This window comes from Penicillium longicatenatum, assembly GCF_028827895.1.
Source record: "Penicillium longicatenatum strain IBT 33135 chromosome Unknown contig_2_segment0_segment0, whole genome shotgun sequence".
Taxonomy (NCBI): domain Eukaryota; kingdom Fungi; phylum Ascomycota; class Eurotiomycetes; order Eurotiales; family Aspergillaceae; genus Penicillium; species Penicillium longicatenatum.
This window is the reverse complement of record NW_026643120.1, coordinates 2,963,658-2,982,941: the sequence shown is the minus strand read 5'-3', so window position 1 is coordinate 2,982,941 and position 19,284 is coordinate 2,963,658. Positions and strand designations below refer to the sequence as shown.

Sequence of the window (19,284 nt, the reverse complement as noted above, 5' to 3'; positions counted from 1 at the left end):
GTCAACCACCTGATGCTCATATCACATCACACGATGAGCTACCTCAATGCACATATCGGAAAGTAATAACCCCATCTGACCTTTGCCCATATCGTGACGTAGCAATTACTGAACCAGCCAGTACCTCCTCCTCCAACTCAGTCTTTTCAAGCTCTGCATTCTGTCTTTTCAAATATCGCTTTATACCCAGTGCCATCATAGCACACAACACGCATGCTCCACTCATGACACTCCCACCTGCATAGTATCTCGGCTTCTGGGAATCAGGAAACATATAGGATGTGTAAAAGTGCGCGACACCCGCTCCCATCAAGTTGACGACTGCCAATGCACTTGCACGTTTTGCCTTAGGGCGGGGAAGAGATGAGCTGAGCCACGACACACAAAGATTATACGGTGAGTAAGCACCAGCTGTCATAAGGAACATACTGAAGTACCTAGCCCCTGTTGTCGGAACAAACATTGCCTTGAAAGTATTAGATATGGGGTAAACTTCAAAATCCAGGATTCTTACCACCAAATTACCAAGTAGCGCGAATACCAACGGAATAGCTATATGGTATCCCCGTTCTTGTTTTTGGGCAGCATGGAATGATATCCCCAAGGAACAGAAGAACGCAAAAGCATACGGCGGTGCCGTGAGCAGGAGGGTAACTGTGTCGTTGTATCCCAGGGTTCCGACGATAGAAGGGAAGAGATTGCTGAATGACTGGGCAGTGATGAGGGCCATTTGGAGCACGATGAACATGTACAGCTTTGGGTCGATGAAGGCTTGCTTGACACCCCAAAGGATAGAGTCGGCATCATCGTCAGCAAGGCTTGCGTTTTCGTTCCGTAATCGCCAGTCCTATATTTTACCAACATGATTAGAGCAGGTACAAGGCCAGAGGGATTAAGAGTGCGACATAGAAAAAAGTACTTACTGCTAGCAACTGGTGCTCACGCGGCAACCACCATCTCTTGGTAAACCCTGGATAATCTGGAATAAAGGGAATGACCAACAGTGCGATTGCAACTGTCATGGAGCCTTCAATGATGAATAACCATTCCTTTCCGGGAAAATTAAATCATTGCAAGTATTTGGCAGAAGTTGGAATCCAACTCACCCAAGCTGGTCTGCCCATCTTATCCTGCATGCGGGCGACAATGCCCGCGGCGATTAGACCACCAAATGCAGAAGCAAGCATGTTCGCACCATACACAAGAGCGATTCGGGGCGGCAGTTCGGACCTCTTATACCAGCATGACATTAAGAAGAACACGCCCGGCAGAAAGGGTCCTTCTACCAGCCCAAGAACGAAACGACACATGAATAGTCCAGCGAAGTTGTGCGTAAAGGCTTGACACATGGAGATAATCCCCCAAGCGGTAGTGGTGGCACCGATATAGGCAGATGGCTTGACTTTAGTGATTATCAAGTTGGAAGGGAGTTGGGTGAGGATATCTTCGTTTGGTTAGCTGATACAGTCAATAGAGAAAATCAGGAACAGACATCCAACGTAAAAGATCATTAGGCAAATATTGTACTGTGTGTTCGATAGTCCTAGTGTCTCGGGTAGTCCGACAATTTTTGCATTGGCAATGTTGTTTCTTGAACAGGTATTAGCTCCGCTCGAAACGGATGCTGTTTGGAAGAACAGACTGACCGATCGAGAATATTCATCAAAAAAAGGACAATGACAGCAGGAAGTAGACAGCAATCTAGCTTCCTCACTAAGCCTTTCTCCAACTTTTCGAGATCATAACTGTCCCACGATGCTAATTCTTGTGGCAGAGGAAGCTGTTGTAGCGTAATGGGCTTCACAAACTCGACAGAGTCTATGTCGTGCTTGACCTCGTTTATATTGTCCATACCTGGAATTTCAAAAGCGCACACGGAACTTGTAACTGTGGGTATGGTTCAAAGCAGCGTGTTTCACAGCCACTGCGAGCGAGAGGAGCAACATGGAGCGAGCATTTTGGTACAATACTCAATAGATATACCGGCTTGCTGTCCGTAATCTGGGGTAAACGCGGGGGAAGGATGCGATATATAATAGCCATCGACTTACCGAAGAACGGCCATCGGTGAGAAAGCCGCAAGGGCCAACCTTAGCCTTGGCGAGCAACTTTCTAACTGTGTTACCTGGGCTAGCAAGGCTCACCTTTGTTTTGGCTTTTGCGTGGATATATATATGGTAGAATTTGTGCGCTTTCCTCGTATCTTTAAGCAGAGTTACTATGCAAGGAGTTGAGAACGCCAGCCTGACAGCGCCTTCGTTACCTCCACGACGCCATCTAAGTTTGGACGAGAGGGGTTGACCTTCCATCTTAGCAACGTAAAGCTATGTTTCTGGAACTTGAAGCTTCCCGATCCATCCCATTCAGACTCCTTGATAGCCACCTTCTCAGAACCCCACGAATTGATGTCCCGAATATCGTTCTCATCCCCACCTACCTTGAAGACTTGGACTGGCCCCTCTAGTAGCGGAAGAGACGTTTCCATTGCCTGAGAGTCGGAGACATTAACCACAGCTAAGTTCATATAGTCATCCTCACTCAAGGCAGCAGAGACATCCAAGATGGGGATATCCATCGTGCTAGAATGTCACCCAGGAGAGGTCCTTCCAGTATAGGTAGGTGAGCGAACATGCACAGCAAGACTTTGACCCCTCATGTACTTCGAAAATAGAAGAAGTGGCCAATATGTGATCTGTTTGATAATACCATGCTCGATGGTCAAGAGGGGCGCAATAAAATTGACACTTTGGGCTATTGTAGCCATTCCGATGTGCCTCGCCTGTCGGACAAAAACGTTAAGCCACAAAGCGACTGCAGTCATATCAGAGACATCATAGCATTCTTCTGCACCCTTGTCACCTGGAGCACGGATGGGATTCCAAATATTCCACTCGTCAAAGGAGATCTTGGGCCTGTGGACGGTCTTCGGTTTCGTCGAAAAATGTGGGAAGGTTTCGTCATTTCGCTACGAGCCAGGTTGATCAATGCTGCTGTGATCTCAATTGCTCTCTCTGCAGCTTTTGGGCTGGTAGCATTTGGATAATGTCTGTTTTGAGTTAGACGTCTTTTTCCTTTTTCACAGTGGATCCTAGAACTCCTACTGCATATCAAACCTGTACATGTGAATGCTATGCAGGTCTGTGATTTTGAGGCCTTCTTGCAGTACATATCGATCCCAGGCACTGTGTCCGTCTTAACCACAGAGAACAAGCTTGATCATTGGGTCGAGTAGTTTCAAAGCTGAAAAGCAATAAAGTCAGTCTTAATTTCTTAATTTTGAGGAGACTAGATTTTCTAACCTTTGCCCCACTGGTAGGCCTTTTTGGCATAATCCTCCTTCGATGATTGCTCAACCTGCCTAAATCTAAAGTCAAAAAGTTAAGAGGAACCGGGGAAGTCTTTTCACATTACCATGGACCCCAGACTTCGTTTCCTAGTGCCCAGTATTTCACTCCGTACGGCTTCTGACGTCCATTTTGCCTTCGAAGATTGGCATAATGGGTATCAGTATCAAGATTACAGTATTCCAACCAGCCCAATGCTATCCAGAAGATGTCAGAAGGTGATAAGGATCGCCTTTATCGATACGAAGCATCCTTACCTTCTTCAAGCGTGCCCGTGCCCATATTCAAGGCCAAGTAAGGCTCTGCCCCGATAATACCGCACCACTTCATGAATTCGTCTGTTCCAAAATGATTGGTCTCAACGCCTTTCCATGCGATCTCCACCCGCTTCGGGTGCATCTCTTTAGGCCCAACCCCATCTAGTCATTTGTAGGTGGCTGTGAAATTTCCTCCAGGGTACCGCACTGCTCACAAGAGATTAAATACTGCGGTCCTAAGATTGAACCTAAGCTTAAAAGAGAAAAGCCCTTTGCACATACCAATAGGGACTTGAAGTTCTTTCATCGACTCAATCACGTCGGTACGGAACCCATTTTCGTCGACAAGACCATTGTTGTTATCGGAGTCAAAGATTCCGCCGTAAACACAGCGGCCCATGTGGCTGCTCAGGACTAATTCATACCGTTGCCGACCAATTAATCAATCGGGACTTACTCTGCAAACCCTCCATAAAGAAAAGGGTCGATGTCGAAATTGTTTGGTCAGCTGATGTTAAGATGGAAGGTGTATCTCCTTCTCCAATCCGCGTGAATGTCGTCATCTCAAAAATCAAACCAAGTCGAGCGAAAAAAGGCTTGAAGTGGTAGCGGATTGCTGGCTTTAGCCACCTTAAAACGACCGCTATTGCCTAACCTATGGTATTTCCGAGTCGGGATTCCCGATGCACAGACAGAATGTGGGGAATACCCCAGCGGGGTACCAAAGCTCAGTATTTGTGGATCGTGAGATTGTAGGGGTGGACGTTAACTCTCATATCGAGCCGAGGCCTTTTGTCACTAGAGCCTCCAGCTGTCCAACCTTAAAGAAGTGGTGGCGACATACATACTTTCTTTTATGGGGTTTTGTGGGATAAGCATCCAGACAAGCCTGGTTACTGGATAGTAATACTGCTTGTATATTGGCAAAACTGCAGCTATACTGATGATGCACAGCTGACTGTAGATGTAGCATCTTCCTTCCTATATTTGCTGTGACATACCTAGGGATGTTGCAAGTTTCAAGCTACATTATTCGGAATAAGCACTCTGGAAGTTGGTTTTGGTGGCAGCCAGGCTATCGTGTAACGGGGACCGCGTAATTACAGGCGTTCAAAAAACAGCTAGAGCCATTGCTATGGCGTTGAAACGTGATAAATAACTGTAGATATATAGTTGTATTGAAGAGACCTGATTCACAGGCTTCGTGACAATTGTAATCAACTCTCAAGACACGGAAAAGTCTTCAAATTCTATAGTACAGACCCTCTCCTCAGTGCTTGCTGAAGCTGCAAAAATGCCAAGTATCGTCCCGTTGAAATCGCAAGCGGTCATCTCCAATGCGTCAATTGATCCGAGCAAAGTCCAGTCCGTCTCAGCATCGATACTGATAGAAAATTCGTATGCCAAGGTAGACGCACATATCTGCATCTGGACTTTGCGTGCCGTGATAGCAGTTTCTGCGATGATTTGTGGTTCTCCCTTCAGTTTGAAACAAGCCTCTAGTGTCACTTGTCTAGTATTGCTATCATAGCAGATGTCAACATGACGGAAATTCTCCTTATAAAGTGTCAATCCGGCCTTAAATCCAGGGTCACTGGGAATATGAAAAGTTGCTGTTGCGGTGCTAGTGGAAGATCTTGCCGTTTGCCGACAAAGGTTGTTGTACCATGAGTTGCTGATAGCCCATTAGCCCTTGAAATGAGTGCGATCATGCTGCTGTCTGCTGAAAACATGTAATTATTGAGTTGAGCATCACGAATGTAGACATCATCGACCAGCTCCGTTTGACTGGGCAATAAATCCCTCTCAGAGCCAATGGGAAGAGCAATTCGTTCAAATTGCATTTTAGCCCGACCGAATACTTGCCACTCCCCTGCAGGCCATTGCACAGGAATCAAAAATGTTTCCCGTCCAATTGGGCACCTGCCTCCAATCTCGTTTCTCACGCCCAAGGCCACAGCCCACCAGGCTCCAGACCCATCCTGGAACAAATCAGCATGTTCAACATTTTGGACATACTCATCTGTGCTAGCCGCTGTAAGCACTGGGTTCTTATCGTAGGCCTCGTAAGGACCCCATATGTCTCTAGATCGCGCCATTATGGCCTTGTGGCCCTCAAAGGTGCTGCCATCCGCAGCGATCATGTAATAAAATCCATCCTTTTGATAATATGAGGTCCTTCGATGTCGGTTTTGCCGTCATTTCCAGGGTCTCCCTTCCAAATGACCTGGATATCAGAGAGTCTCTCTCCAGACGCTATATCGATCTCGAATTGCCGGATTGAACAATTTCTATCCGCCAACGTTCTCTCCCGCCATGACCCTTGGACGTACACTTTGCCAGTTTTGTCATCGAAAAGCAGGCTTGGGTCGATTCCATCGTATTCAAACCAGATGGGATTGCTCCATTCGTTGGCCCAGATGTTCACTGATTTAATGTAAAAGTTGTTAATGCAGACTTCTTCCCCGTTCTTGCGAGCGGCGTTAGTGCAAATGATATAAAACGTTCCATTGTGCCACCGGATAGTAGGCGCAAAGAGACCCAACACGGCGACAAGATTATTGTTTGGGCCAATCGGAAATGCGTCCGTTGTCGCGTTGGAGAGGTTAATTTGATTTGTTGCGTTGATGACATTTCCTTTCAACACGTCAGAGAATTTGAAAGGGTGTACTAGTATAAAGGTACTTGTTCTCTAACGTACGTACCAATTTGTGTCCAAGATGCCAGGTCCCTTGATGCATAGATCGGGAGTCCAGCGAAATGTGAAAAGACGAATTCACAAGAAAAAAATGGCCTTCCACAAAGACCACAGATTGATCTGGCGCAAACCCGGGAACGATCGGGTTATTGTATGTTTTTGCCATGGCGTTATTCATTTCAGGGTCAAGATGGGAAGAAGCACTTGGTGGAATACATCTCATATGGGAAACCACGCTGAATATATATCCCAGGCCCTAACGCTGGTAGTGTGTGGCGAGTAAATTGATTGACATGGACATCTGGACCAGGATGCTGAGAGGCTCGATTTAGGTTGCGGGGAGATTCTGTCGGATATTCCGTTCGAAGAGATCCGGGGTGGCTAGAGCCTAATTATTGCAGAGAGCCAGCCAACTATGTACTTGAAAGATGTAGCATCATAGGGACACCACATGCAGACATGAGTGGAGTCAGCGTGTGGACAGAGTGTGGAGTCCGTGGACAGTGGACATACAGTGGAGTGCCTGTGAAATCGATGATATAAATCGGTGAACTGACCGCTGATAGAGAAAGAGCAATGATGGAAGCTAAGAGCCTTGGAATGGGTCGATAGATTAAATTGTCTATAAGAGAGACCGATATATGTAATAACAAGTTTGGAATGGTACTTATTATGAAGCCCTGATTTGTTGAAGACCTCGAACTGCCCAGTTGACCGCTCTAGCAAGGAAGGCAATGTTAAACTATCACGTGACACACGAGGCTTACGTTTAGATGAATTAGTAAGCGGTGACAACAGCTCCGGTCAAGTTGCACGTGACCTTTTCCAAAAGAAAAGAGCAACTTGATGGGAGTTCCTTACGCCCCACATGTTACGTATTGTATCCCCCTTTGCCTAGTCACTAGTATAATACCGTAAGTTTGTATTAATATAACGCCTAATGATTCTAAAGCCAGTTACAGTAAGCACTGAAATCTCGAGTAACGTATTTCACCACTGAGCGAGCCGTCCCGGTCGGGCGAGCCGACCCAACCAAAATGCGTTAATTAGTTAGACCTGTCTTCTTCAACTAACCACCATGCCACCAATTCGCTCTCAAAATCGTCAGAATTTGATAGAACAAGAAGGTCGTATCTTGCTTGCTATCCAAGCTATCCAGAAGCAGGAAAAAAAGCTGTCAATTACCGAAGTAGCACGCATATACAATATCCCTAGAACAACGCTCCAGCACCGGCTCAGCGGACGAGAAAACCGCGTCGAATTTCGCGCAACCTCCTTTAAATTGACTGAAATTGAGGAGAATTCGCTTAAAGAATAGGTGATCTCTATGGATATACGCGGAGTAGCTCCACGACCTTCTATGGTCTAAGAAATGGCTAATCTCTTACTCGCCACACGTGGAACCACCCCGATCCAAACCGTTGGCAAAAATTAGGTCATAAAATACATTAAACGACACCTAGAACTCGATATAAGGTTCTTAAGACGCTATAATTATAAGCGGGCAAAGTGCGAGGACCCAAAAATCATTATGGAGTGGTTCGACCTAGTTTAAAAGACGACCCTAAAGTATGGGATCCACGAAGACGATATCTATAACTTTGATGAGACGGGGTTCGCGATGGGCTTAATAGCGACCGTAAAAGTCGTTATAAGAGTAGAATATTATAGTCGACGCTCTCTTTTATAGCCTAGAAATCGTGAATGGGTTACCGCGATTAAGTGTATAGGCGCGTCTGGATATAGCCTTCCTCCGATGGTTATCTTTAAGGTAAAATTATTCACGAAAGGCTGGGCTTAAGAGTTGAAGCTTCTAGGCGACTGATAATTCTAGGTTAGTCCGAATGGATGGACCTTGGACGAGATTGGACTTTGCTAGCTTAAAAAGGTCTTTATCCCATCGACCTCCTCGAGGTTAAAGGGGATATATTGACTTCTGGTTCTAGATGGTTATAGAAGCCATCTAACTCCAAAATTCGACGAAATTTGCTCTAAAAATCGAATCATTCTAATCTATATGCCACTGCACTTATCATATCTTTTATAACCTCTAGATGTAGGTTGTTTTACCGTCTTAAAGCGTGCGTATAGAAAGTGCGTCGAGAACGTGATGCGGTTAGGTTAGAACCATATCGATAAGTTAGACTTTTTAGACGCCTTTCTAGACGCTCAAAACGAAGCTTATAAAGCAGAAACGATCAAAAATAGCTTCTCGGTAACTGGTTTAGTTCTATATAATCCAAATCGGGTTATTTCAAAGCTTAATATTTAGCTCTAGACGCCTACACCACCACCATCTCGAGGTAGCCAAAGCAGCACATATCAGACACCATCAAATTATAAGTAGCTCCAGAAGCATGAAATTTCGATTAAAAAGCTCTTAAAAGCACGCTCTAAGAGCCCACTAAGCCCGCTACTTTCTTATATAGATCGGGTGCTTAAATCATGTCAAACCCATATGCATAATTATGCTCTTCTGACTCAAGATATCAAGCTTTTACGGGCTAGAGCGGAGAAATCAGAGTCAAAAAAAGCACGTTCTAAGCTCCGGATATCAGCTCCAGAGGGCCTATCTGTCGCTAAGCTTCGAGAAATAGCTCAAAATGATGGAAATGGTCAAATTGAAGCTCCATCCAACCAGCCAACCGGTCAACCAGAAGCACAAGAACGACGACCTAGGGCGCCACCAAGATGCTCAGAGTATAATATTCAGGGTCACAAGAGAACACATTATCCAAATTTGATTAAATAGCTTAGATATTCAATATTACGTTATTTCGGGTGAATTATGCTGGTTTGAATTAATTGAAGTTGATGGGGCGGCTCGCCCGACCGGGACGGCTCGCTCCGTGGTGAAATACGTTATACCACCCCAACCCTCTACCCGAATTTACCATTCCTGCCACACCTAACCTAACTACCCTAACCCCCGAACCAATCCCCCTAATCCCTAAACTGACCCCTTAAATATAGTCAAGTACTCGTTTCTCTTTGATAATTATAATTTATCTTGGTAATATTAATCTAGAATTATAACTGATTACTAACTAGTTATCATAAAACAAGTCAGTGGGTAGTCACTAACTAGTTTAAGTTCGTATAGTAAGTCAACTTATCTAAGATACTACTTAAAGGGAGTTAATAACTAGTTCTTACTTCCTACAGAAGTTGAGTTCGTTCAGGCTTAAAACTAGAAAGATGTATCGAGCGCGTGTTTTTTTACGTGAGTATTAACGCTGCTTGAAATTTGAAAACTACGGCCTCAGGCTCCCATCAGGTTGCCCCACCTCAAAAGTCACGTGCAACTTGATCGGAGGTAAAGTGCAACTTGACCCGAGCTACATCCTGTAGTAAGCGTCCGTTCCCTGCAACGAGACATCATTGATAGAGGTAACAATGGATCCGATGCATCTCATCCATACTAGATTGCTTCTCCATAATTATCTACCAACATCCCACAATTGACAAAAACATGTCCGAGTCCGAACCTTGAGTCAACTCCGATGCCGTCGGAGGTGCGCATTATGCTGGACTTTCGAGGTCGGATTCGGAGTCGATGAGAGAACAGTAATACAGCACCACTTTAGGGATCACATATATCCCGGAGCAAGGTCGCCATTTGGAAATGCTCATGTGTTATTAATACTTCCTATTATAGCTGTCCCAACAACTTCTTTGTCACAGATGTGATCCATGTCTAATGGATAGCCGCTGCTGTTATGTTGAAAGGTTGGCCTTCTAAGAATATTATGGGCTACGTGAGTGATGTTACAACCGCGTAAGAAGAATGACTCCACTTTACTCTAGGCAGCCTGGTCTCAGTTGTCAGCTTGATACAGGTGTTTTGTTGGAAATGTGCTTTGGCCCCTTCACCTAGACCCCGTAAACTGGTAACCAGCTGCTTGGCGTAAATGGCAACAGGACGGAAGACGTGGGTACCATGGAGCTTCTAGGCACTGAAGATCACGGTTCATTATGGAAGTAATACGAACAAGGGCTTAGAAAGCACGTGGTTTGGATGTGGGATCCGGAAGATCGTTCCCGGTGGGATGCCACGTGGGAAAAATCCCCTGATACGGGGAAGCAATGATGACCGGCGAGGAATTAGCTAAGATTAGCGCTATTACTAGTGGTAAATGCCATCTTCATCCTTGTCTCTTTACTTCGTCGGCGAAGAACTAGATCTCTCCTTCCTTTCTATTCATTTTCTTTGTACCATACTGGGTGCTTGTCTTCATTTCAGCCGTATCATTATGAAGCAAGCGTTGCCCGTGTCACAGTTTCGGCGCAAGAATGGACAGCAATCATCCTGCGAGAACTGTCGAAAATCTAAACTTGCCTGCGACCATGCAATCCCACATTGTGGTCGCTGTGTGCGACTTAAGCGGACAGAAACTTGCGTATACCTGCTATCGCCTCTCGCAAAATCATCCTCTCCAAGTAACCCAAAGACCGCCGCCGTTACAAAAAAACCCACAAAAGCACGGCCTCGACCTTCAACAGCTGCAATATCGGCTGCATACTCTCTATTATCGCCTTCTCCACTGTCGGACATTGACACTATTGGAGACCGCCCCCGAGAGATGGGGCTTGAACTCTCGTCTGGCAGCCGACTAGACGCTCTTAGAAAAACGACGAACTGGGGATCAATATTTAGTGATTATAATATTGAAGTTGAGCCAGAGCTGTCGGTGTCCAGCCTCATGCCAGGCATGGTGTTGCATTGGAAAGACCCGGAAATATTGCAACATGCAGCCACGGCTTTGGCCCAGATCCCGTCATGGGCTATGTGTGAAGGACTCATTGATCATATTATCAAGTTCCCCGACTTCGGGTGTCATGAGCCTTATCTACGTCTGTTGCACGAAGGTTGGTGGGAATGCTTCGAAGGCTGCTTTAAGGAGCCTTCAGGCAATTTGGATTTGAAAAAGTTAGAGCCGGTGATTGAGCGGCTGTGGATCAATACAACAAACCGGAGGGTTGAAGACCTTTTGTGTGGCTCGGTAGAATGGTTACAGTCATGGACAGGGCATAACACAACCTGGGACTCACTGGCATATTTACTCTCTGCATATGGCTCAGCGTGCGCCAGCCTGTCACCTTCTCACCCTTTACTGACAGACTGTCACAAGGGCCAGGCTTGCAGGGATATGGGAAAAGGGATAAAAGCGTGTCTTTCCATCTGTGAAGCTCAGGAGATTGTTAGTGTTAACGTCATCAATGCCCATGCAAGCATGACACTAATTCAGAATTCCTATGATGGTGACGATTGTATGTATATGCCGGAACCAAGCTTCTTATTCACATCTTACTTCGGAAATTGTATCTGTGCATGGTGATGTTTGCTAATGAAGGACTGCACAGCAAACCATAATTACACGAACGTTTCAAATCTAGCGCGGCTTGCGAACAATCTGTGTCTTTCTCTCAGATCACCTCACGGGTGCTTCATCCAAACGCAGTTGGAGCAAAAAGCTTTCCATCGAGCTTTTACCATAGACAAATCCATTGCAACCTCTAGTGGGCGTCCCCCTCAACTAACTTGGCGGTTCAATCAGTGTCCACTTCCGCTGGACTTGAGTGATGAACAACTAATATTGAGAGGAAATGACCTGGACCTTGCTCTCAGTTTGCTAGATTCCGATGGCTGGAGTACTGGGGAGATGTCTTATCCAGTCAGCTATCTGCGGGCACTCTCCATGCTTGGTCGCCACCGAGAAGAGATTTTGGAGCTCACGATGGGGCCCACAGCAGAGATATTGAACAATATGGAAGGGTAAGTCATGATGATACTTCAAAGGCGCGTGCATTGAAAGCTGAAAGTTGGACTAGGGACATCATACAACGGTTACAAGCAACTTACACGGGGTTACCTTCGCGGTTGCAGTACAATCCCGACGACAATGCACACCTAGCACCATTTGACTTTCTCAACACCGTATTCCTGCACCTGGAATATCACAAAAGCATCTTTCTATTGTATCGACTATCACAAGCTGTACCGTTGAGCCAGAACAAGCCATTGCTGTCTTCCGCCAAAGCGATTATCAATGTGATGACCATGATATACACCCATCGGGACCGCCTTGGAGAGATGTTCCTCTTCTTTCCTTGGGCTGTCATGTCTTATGGCACCCCTGCTGCAGCCATTCTTGCCATAGAATTGTTGGTCCGACCCCAGTGTCTTGCCCTTATAGCCAACGTGACGGAGATTCACCCCCGATCGGAGATCATCCAGGAACTCAGTGTTTTTATCAGCTGTTTGAAGAGTATTCCAACGACCGAAGGAAACCATGCCCCCTGCCGTCGAGTGGCACGTACCCTTCGCAAAATCCTCGATCAAGTGCTTGAATCCCCAGCTAGGACAATGTCAACCGCTAGCACAGTTTCAACAGCATCACCGGCGACGGACGCTGATTCTGCTATTGGGCTGGATATTGACTGGCAAGTATTTTCCTCGGGTCCTTGTGACCCCGACTACACCCAATGGTTGGACTCCAGCACCTGGATGCAAATGGCCGATCCTCTCGATTTTCGCATGGAGGATCTTGGGCTAGAAATCCCGAGCGGGGCCTACTTCAGCGAGCTTACGGATCCAGATATGGCTTTTGACAGTGGTATCATTTGATTACTAAAATTTAAAATGAATTCAGCAGACGATACTGGATACACCATGATGCAGTTCTGAAACACCTTTACAATGCATGGCATTGTCGACGGAGGTCCTCCACGGTGGTCGATTGATCACCCTCGACCAGTGCGCGCAACAAGAAACCCATACGCGCACAGAGAGTGTTGATCACTGGCAGTGGGAGAAGGCTTTCATCCCATCGCAGATCCACTGTCACTCCAAAATGGCTGATAGTACATTGCACAATCAGCCCGAGATACCCATCCAAATTCATGGACTCTTCTGTCTTATGAATTGGACTATCTGGATCCTCCGAATTTTGCTCTCCTCCGCAATCGCTGTGGATGACCAACATATGATGAAAATCAAAGAGCCGTACTTTCTCAGGCCTCATCGAAATAATTGTATCCATTCCAACACCTTCAAAAGATATTCTTTCTGTTGATTGGGCTTGAATCTCTGCCAAGAATCCTCGAACTGTGGCGCACAATCGCTCTTCTACCTTGATGCGCACAGGCACCAAATTAATTGTTGGCCCAGCGAATCGATCAATATTGTCGACAGCAGCGGTGCGCCCACTTACGAGATGCTGGTAGGTCGCATCGCTCGTGCCAGTAAGTGAGGCGAGAACCATTCCCCATGCAGCATGGATTACTGTCGCCATAGTGATCGACAGGTCACCCGATCGCTTAAGACCCAGTACCAACCGATGTGTCTCATGAGGTCGGACCACATATTCTGGAGTCGGGTAATGTGGGAACGCGATTGCATCTGCCCCCTTGAGATATCGGGTCCAATATCGCTCTGACGCGACTGGATCTTGGCTCTGGAGAAAGCCGACATAGTCTTGGAGCGGGGAGGACTTCTGAGAGATCGCTCCTTGATATCTTTCCACTAGAGCCTTACGAACTTTTTGCAAGGTACACCCGTCAAAGACAGCGTGGTGAATGGACCAGATCAGGTACCGCTCTTGGCCTTCTCCTTCTCCTACAACGGCAAAGATTCCTCGGTTTAATGAAGCACCGAAACATGTCATGTTCAGCAAAACCTTCGGCATGTGGCTCTGAAGATGATGGATGGTTTCAAACTGCATCATTTGGAGCTCTTCAACCTCCGAAACCACAGCCTGCAAAATGCCCCAGCCATCTGCACGTACTAGTCTTGTCCGCAAACATGGGAACTCCATACAAACGTCTCTCCATGCGCTTCGCATTCTCGGGAACTGCACGTTGTTATCGAGTTGATATCTAGTTTGCAGCACACAAGTCCCTGGAGTACGTAAGGAGTCCAAGAATGTCGACTTCTGGTATCCTGTCACGGGGAAAATGTCGTCCAAATCTTCCATGCAATGACCAATTTGCTGTTCAATCTCATCACTGATATGACTCAGTGATTCTTTGCCTCCCACAAGTGACCAAGCCTGAACTCCTTGAAGAGCCTGCGACTCAATAACCTCTACACCCGCAACCATCTGTCGGAAAACAGGATTCTGCATGGCAAAGGCGACAGACAGCCGCAAATTCGCAGCTCGTGCTGCAGAGACGAGCCGCATAACTTTGATTGAATCACCGCCAAGGAAGAGAAAGCTATCGTTGATTGTGATGTCGGTCCGACCGAGGACATCTGTCCAACACTTCATCAAGCTTTCTTCCACAGCCGTGAGACCAGTGAGAAGAGGAGTAGATAGCAAAGCGGCAGCAGACTTTGAACTATGATTCCAAGCAGATTTCTCTAGATAATCACTACCCAAACTCAAGCTTTCAAGTGCAGAGATAGGAACATAGAGGCTGGGGATCATGTAATTCGGAAAATGTTGCCCCAGTTGCAACTGTAAATTTGCGGTCTGGTATTTAAATTTTTCGAGTCTCTCCATGAAAATGAATGCCGCGAGGACTCGATAGTTTGATCTTTCATTGGGTCGAATCATTTCAAGGCGGCAACTATGCCGAGGGATGCCAACAACAGCCGCCATTTGTTTTTCAACACGGCTTGCATCGATGTTTTGTCCAAGATATTCGATAATTCTGGTGTGGGGTTGAAGCGAGGTAGAAAGATGCAGATCGTGGTTCTTAGTGCGAATCTGAGAGATGGTTTGGTTTTCTTCCATAGCTAGAACCTGTGAAAGAATTGCCAGAAAGCGACTCATAAGATTCTGCATTGACTCTGTGCCCAAGACACGATTGTCGTAGTTCATCCAAACATTTATCTCAGACGACTCAACAAGGCAGTTGACAACTAAACCATGTGCTGAGACTGTGTCCAAGCGTGTAGGATGCATCCAGTCCAAGGAAATATCACCAATAACCTGTTCCCGGGGCAATTGAACAACCAATGAGCTTTGGAACTTGCAGTAGGCCTGAAGACTTCTGTTATCAATGTTGGCAATGCGTTGCATACCGGTCTGCTCAAATGGCATCGTGCGTACTGACTGATCTCGCAGCTGGTTCAGAAACTCCTCGATCGTAAGCGACCCACTCGCGGTCGTCCGCAGCGGAACAGTCGTGACTGTTGGACCGACCACATCTGGAAATTCGTGACGACCACTCAAGTTGACACCGAATAAGACATCTTCTCTTTGAGTCATCTCACTAATGGTGATTGCCCAGGCGGCTCTAACCATCAAGGGCACGGTGTATGTAGAGGTGCTGGACCGGTGAGCGATAGAAAGCTGACCTGCTTGCCGTGAATTCGTCTCAGGTCGGAAATTAGCGTATGGTAAGATGGGGTATTCCATCACAGGGCCGTGGTCAAGCTGACTCTTCCAAAACATATCCATATCCTTTGGCGCCTCCATGAATGCCTGCACAAAACTGGTATAAGGAGTCGTAGGGGGCACAGCAATACCGCGGGCATAGACTGAATAGATCTCGCTGAACAGGCGAGAGCTTGTCCATCCATCAGTTAAGGCATGGCTGACAGTCCAAATCAAGGTCTGCGTACCGATCTCTTTATCGGTAAGCAGGTGAAGCTGGCTCAAGGGCTGACAGGGCATCAGAAGGCTCGACTTAATCCGCTTGCGCAGCTCCGTGGAGTCTGGTTCACATCGTTCCTCCCAGTGAAACTCGTCTACTAACACTACTTGGAAAAGCCCAGATGCAGTATTGTAAAATCGAGTCCGGAGAATTGGATGTGCCTGTATGACTCGCTTCCAAGATTCTTGGACTCGTTGGACATCGACTCCATGAGGGATAGTGAACGTGTACTGCATGATATATGCGCCTTGATTTGCTGTAGCAAGAGCGAGGAAAGTCTCCTGCATTGTAGTAGCGGGATAAATATCTTGGACAATGCTTCCATCAATCTTCCAATCTATCGCTATCTCAGACTTGAGCTGAGAGGGAATCTTGAATGAAGAGCACTTGACCGCTAATCCGAGATCTGTGGAGCTAAGCGGGGAGACAAATTTCACCATTTCACCTAGGACAGGATGAGCAAAGATATTCTTCACAGTCAGATTCCAACACTGCTTGCGAGCGAGGGCAGCCAAGCGCATGGCCAACAGCGAGCTACCACCTAAGTGGAAGAAATCTGACTGAGAGTGTATTGTCTCAGTGGACAGGTGTAGAGTCTCCACCCACATCTCCCGAAGTCTCTTCTCCTTCTCCTCTGAGACTGCCGGGCCAGTGTTTTCATTTTTGGCATAATTCACAGATTTTTGTTGCTGAAGAAGGCCAGAAATCATATTGTTTGCGATATTGCGCAGAGCCTTTCGGTCTGTCTTTCCAGTGGCCCCGAGTGGAATTTCTTTCACTTGCACGATTTGCGAGGGAACAAATGCCGGGGGAAGAGCCTGTCCTAGACCTTCTCTGATCTGACTTTTCAATGTCTCAAAGGCCAAGGACTGGGTTAAAGACTCGTCTACTTGGACAAGAGCGATCAGAATATTGTTCCTCCCGGACGGCTTGATCGCGTCTACCACGCCACGAGAATTCCCAGGTAGCACCAACTGGAGGTGGGTTTCAACCTCACCCAGTTCTATACGCTGTCCATTAATCTTGACTTGGTCATCGCTTCGACCCTTGCAAGTCAACAGCCCATGGGAATCCACATATCCTAGGTCACCCGTCTGATAGAAGCGTCCTGATGAAGCCCAGGAGAGGCCTTCAATAAAAGCACGGCTTGTCTGAGCTGGGTTGTTGAGGTAACCACGGCTCACATTCGGCCCTTCAACCAAAATCTCTCCAATAAAGCCTCTGGGAACCCGACGTTGGGGATTTGTGGGGTCTACCACAAAGCATCGACTGGCTCCTGCGTGGCCAATTACCCCAGTGGCCCAGTTAGGATCACTGCAGCAGATAACAGTGGACTGTACGGTGCATTCGGCAGGGCCATAATTGTTCCAGACCTCAACTCTTGGCTGCCATCGATCAATGCAAGCAGTAGTCAAGGGTTCTCCACCGAGGAACAGTTTCTGGACGGTTGGGAAATCTTCAGGTGATAACTGATCCACAATGGATGGAGTGAACTTTGCATGTGTGACCCCCATGCGTGTCATGGCCCCAGAAATATCGTTCATACGCTCGTCTTCTGACAAAACACAAAGACAACCTCCATTAGCCAATGTGTAAAAGATCTCATGGATAGAGCCGTCAAATGCATATGATAAAAATTGAGATTGTCGAACTCCTGGAAGACCCAGTGCCATTTGATCTCCGCCAAAGTAATGGCAAGAGCTACAAATATTGCGATGTTCCACAATCACTCCCTTTGGAACTCCAGTAGTCCCCGAAGTAAAGATGACATAGGCTGGATCTTCTGTCTTGACATCTGGCGGATTTGCTATTGAGCTCTCAACGATTTCGTTGATGTATGTCTCATCCACAGGAATTATGTGGGACACCAATGGCTCCAATGTGGCGATCAAAGAAGGAGAGCAAAGCCCAACAGCTGGCATTCCCGAAGACCCCTGCGAGGCTAACTGGGTAACAATGGCGTTGACACGAGCGAGTGGCATATCGTATGGGAGAGTTGTAAAGGCGCCGCCAGCTTTGAGAACTGCAATCTGGGCCACGTGTGTATAGGCGGACTTTTCGAACAGAAGAGGAACCAGAGCCCCTGGGCGAACCCCAGCGTAAATGAGCTTACTGGCCAGTTTTGTAGATAGCTCATCAAGCTCCTGGTAAGTGAAATCACCATCCCAGGCGCAGATGGCAGGTGCATTTGGTCTGGACTTAGCGAACGAGGCAATCACTTCATGTAGAAGACTTGAAATCGCTGGCTTGAGATTTGGATCGTTTCTTTCTGCGTCCAGCTGATCTTCTGGGCTGAAATAATCCAGATCACCAATTCGTAGTGGGCTAGAAGATAGTTGCACCAGTTGCTGCGCAATATATTCCAACTGAGAAAGCAATCTGCGAGGTAGGCTGATATCCACCAGCCTAGGATCAACCCAAAGAGAAATTTTGTCGGGATTGCATCGGACAATAATATGACAAGAAGAAATATGTGCCAATAATTTTGAATCAATTGCTGATATATCATGAGGAGCTGTAACAATGGCTGTTCGAAAAATATCATCGAATTTGGCCGCATAGCGCTCTGCCAGAGGAAAGGAATGCACAGTGCTTTCCGTTACACACACTTCGGCCTCTGAAAGTGTGCTAGCTTGGTTTACCACACTTTTGAGGCGAGTATGCGTGCCAAGTGAATATATTGAGAAGGTAGATTGTAGGTCGAGCTGATTGATTCTGAGACTTTGTATATCCAGTGAGTCTGCCTGTGCATATCGAGCGAGTAACAAAAACCAAGCCGCGGTAACAATCTCCTGTACAAGTAATTGAGGCTGAAACCTAGCCTCTACTGATTCTTTGGTGAGGAGGGCCTGGAAAATGGATAGGTCAAGCTCCTGTCGAGAGGTGAGAGAGGTGTTCTGGCGAAAGATATCGAAGAATTGCATTTTGGCCCCGGAAGCTTCCATTGCTTCAAGCTTATCGATTGGTATATTGTTTGGTCTATATTTTGTGTATTTGATTTGCCTTCTTTCCCAGATTCAAGGTTTTTAGCCATCATGATTTATAAGACTCTTTAATGCAACTATTCGCATCTAACTACGGCTTTCCCCAAGAAATGACATCAACACCGTCGGCGCTACGTAGTATACGCAAGGCTTTCAATATATCCGCATTTAAGGTCGAAGCGCATATACAACCCCGACTCCATATCCGTATGAATACTAGATCTGCATATTGACCCATCAGCACGCTGGTATAGCCGTTTCATGTAGTGCCAGACGAGTGCTTGATGGTCGTATGATTTTATAAATTTTCCATCAAAATATAATGTAGTGATAGTTCTTGGATACCATTCAATGGTCACACTAAGGAAGTCATCTCGATCTAGACTACTTCAGCTATA

General features: G+C 46.5%; 6 protein-coding genes across 6 annotated transcripts; 1 reads left to right on the top strand and 5 right to left on the bottom strand.

Moving 5' to 3' along the window:
- Positions 1-43: 43 nt before the first annotated feature.
- On the bottom strand, positions 44-1,250 carry N7484_003635 (uncharacterized protein; the record flags this gene model as incomplete). Its single annotated transcript, XM_057114055.1, has 3 exons — positions 44-847; positions 924-1,049; positions 1,107-1,250. 3 exons carry the CDS (start codon positions 1,248-1,250, stop codon positions 44-46), a joined length of 1,074 nt encoding a protein of 357 aa, XP_056974195.1.
- Positions 1,251-2,218: 968 nt separating this feature from the next.
- Positions 2,219-2,575, bottom strand: N7484_003634 (uncharacterized protein; the record flags this gene model as incomplete). Its single annotated transcript, XM_057114054.1, has 1 exon — positions 2,219-2,575. The coding sequence occupies one exon, from the start codon at positions 2,573-2,575 to the stop codon at positions 2,219-2,221; it is 357 nt and encodes a 118-aa protein (XP_056974194.1).
- Positions 2,576-3,193: 618 nt separating this feature from the next.
- N7484_003633 (uncharacterized protein) lies at positions 3,194-4,001 on the bottom strand (the record flags this gene model as incomplete). Its single annotated transcript, XM_057114053.1, has 5 exons — positions 3,194-3,240; positions 3,300-3,358; positions 3,412-3,541; positions 3,602-3,763; positions 3,884-4,001. The coding sequence occupies 5 exons, from the start codon at positions 3,999-4,001 to the stop codon at positions 3,194-3,196; spliced, it is 516 nt and encodes a 171-aa protein (XP_056974193.1).
- Positions 4,002-4,825: 824 nt separating this feature from the next.
- On the bottom strand, positions 4,826-6,342 carry N7484_003632 (xylosidase; the record flags this gene model as incomplete). Its single annotated transcript, XM_057114052.1, has 4 exons — positions 4,826-5,214; positions 5,268-5,725; positions 5,935-6,238; positions 6,303-6,342. The coding sequence occupies 4 exons, from the start codon at positions 6,340-6,342 to the stop codon at positions 4,826-4,828; spliced, it is 1,191 nt and encodes a 396-aa protein (XP_056974192.1).
- A 5,656-nt stretch (positions 6,343-11,998) lies between these two features.
- Positions 11,999-12,927, top strand: N7484_003631 (fungal specific transcription factor domain-containing protein; the record flags this gene model as incomplete). The annotated part of the gene is made up of 2 exons (XM_057114051.1): positions 11,999-12,075; positions 12,132-12,927. The coding sequence occupies 2 exons, from the start codon at positions 11,999-12,001 to the stop codon at positions 12,925-12,927; spliced, it is 873 nt and encodes a 290-aa protein (XP_056974191.1).
- Positions 12,928-12,994: 67 nt separating this feature from the next.
- On the bottom strand, positions 12,995-18,826 carry N7484_003630 (acetyl-CoA synthetase-like protein; the record flags this gene model as incomplete). The annotated part of the gene is made up of 1 exon (XM_057114050.1): positions 12,995-18,826. The coding sequence occupies one exon, from the start codon at positions 18,824-18,826 to the stop codon at positions 12,995-12,997; it is 5,832 nt and encodes a 1,943-aa protein (XP_056974190.1).
- Between the last annotated feature and the right edge of the window lie 458 nt (positions 18,827-19,284).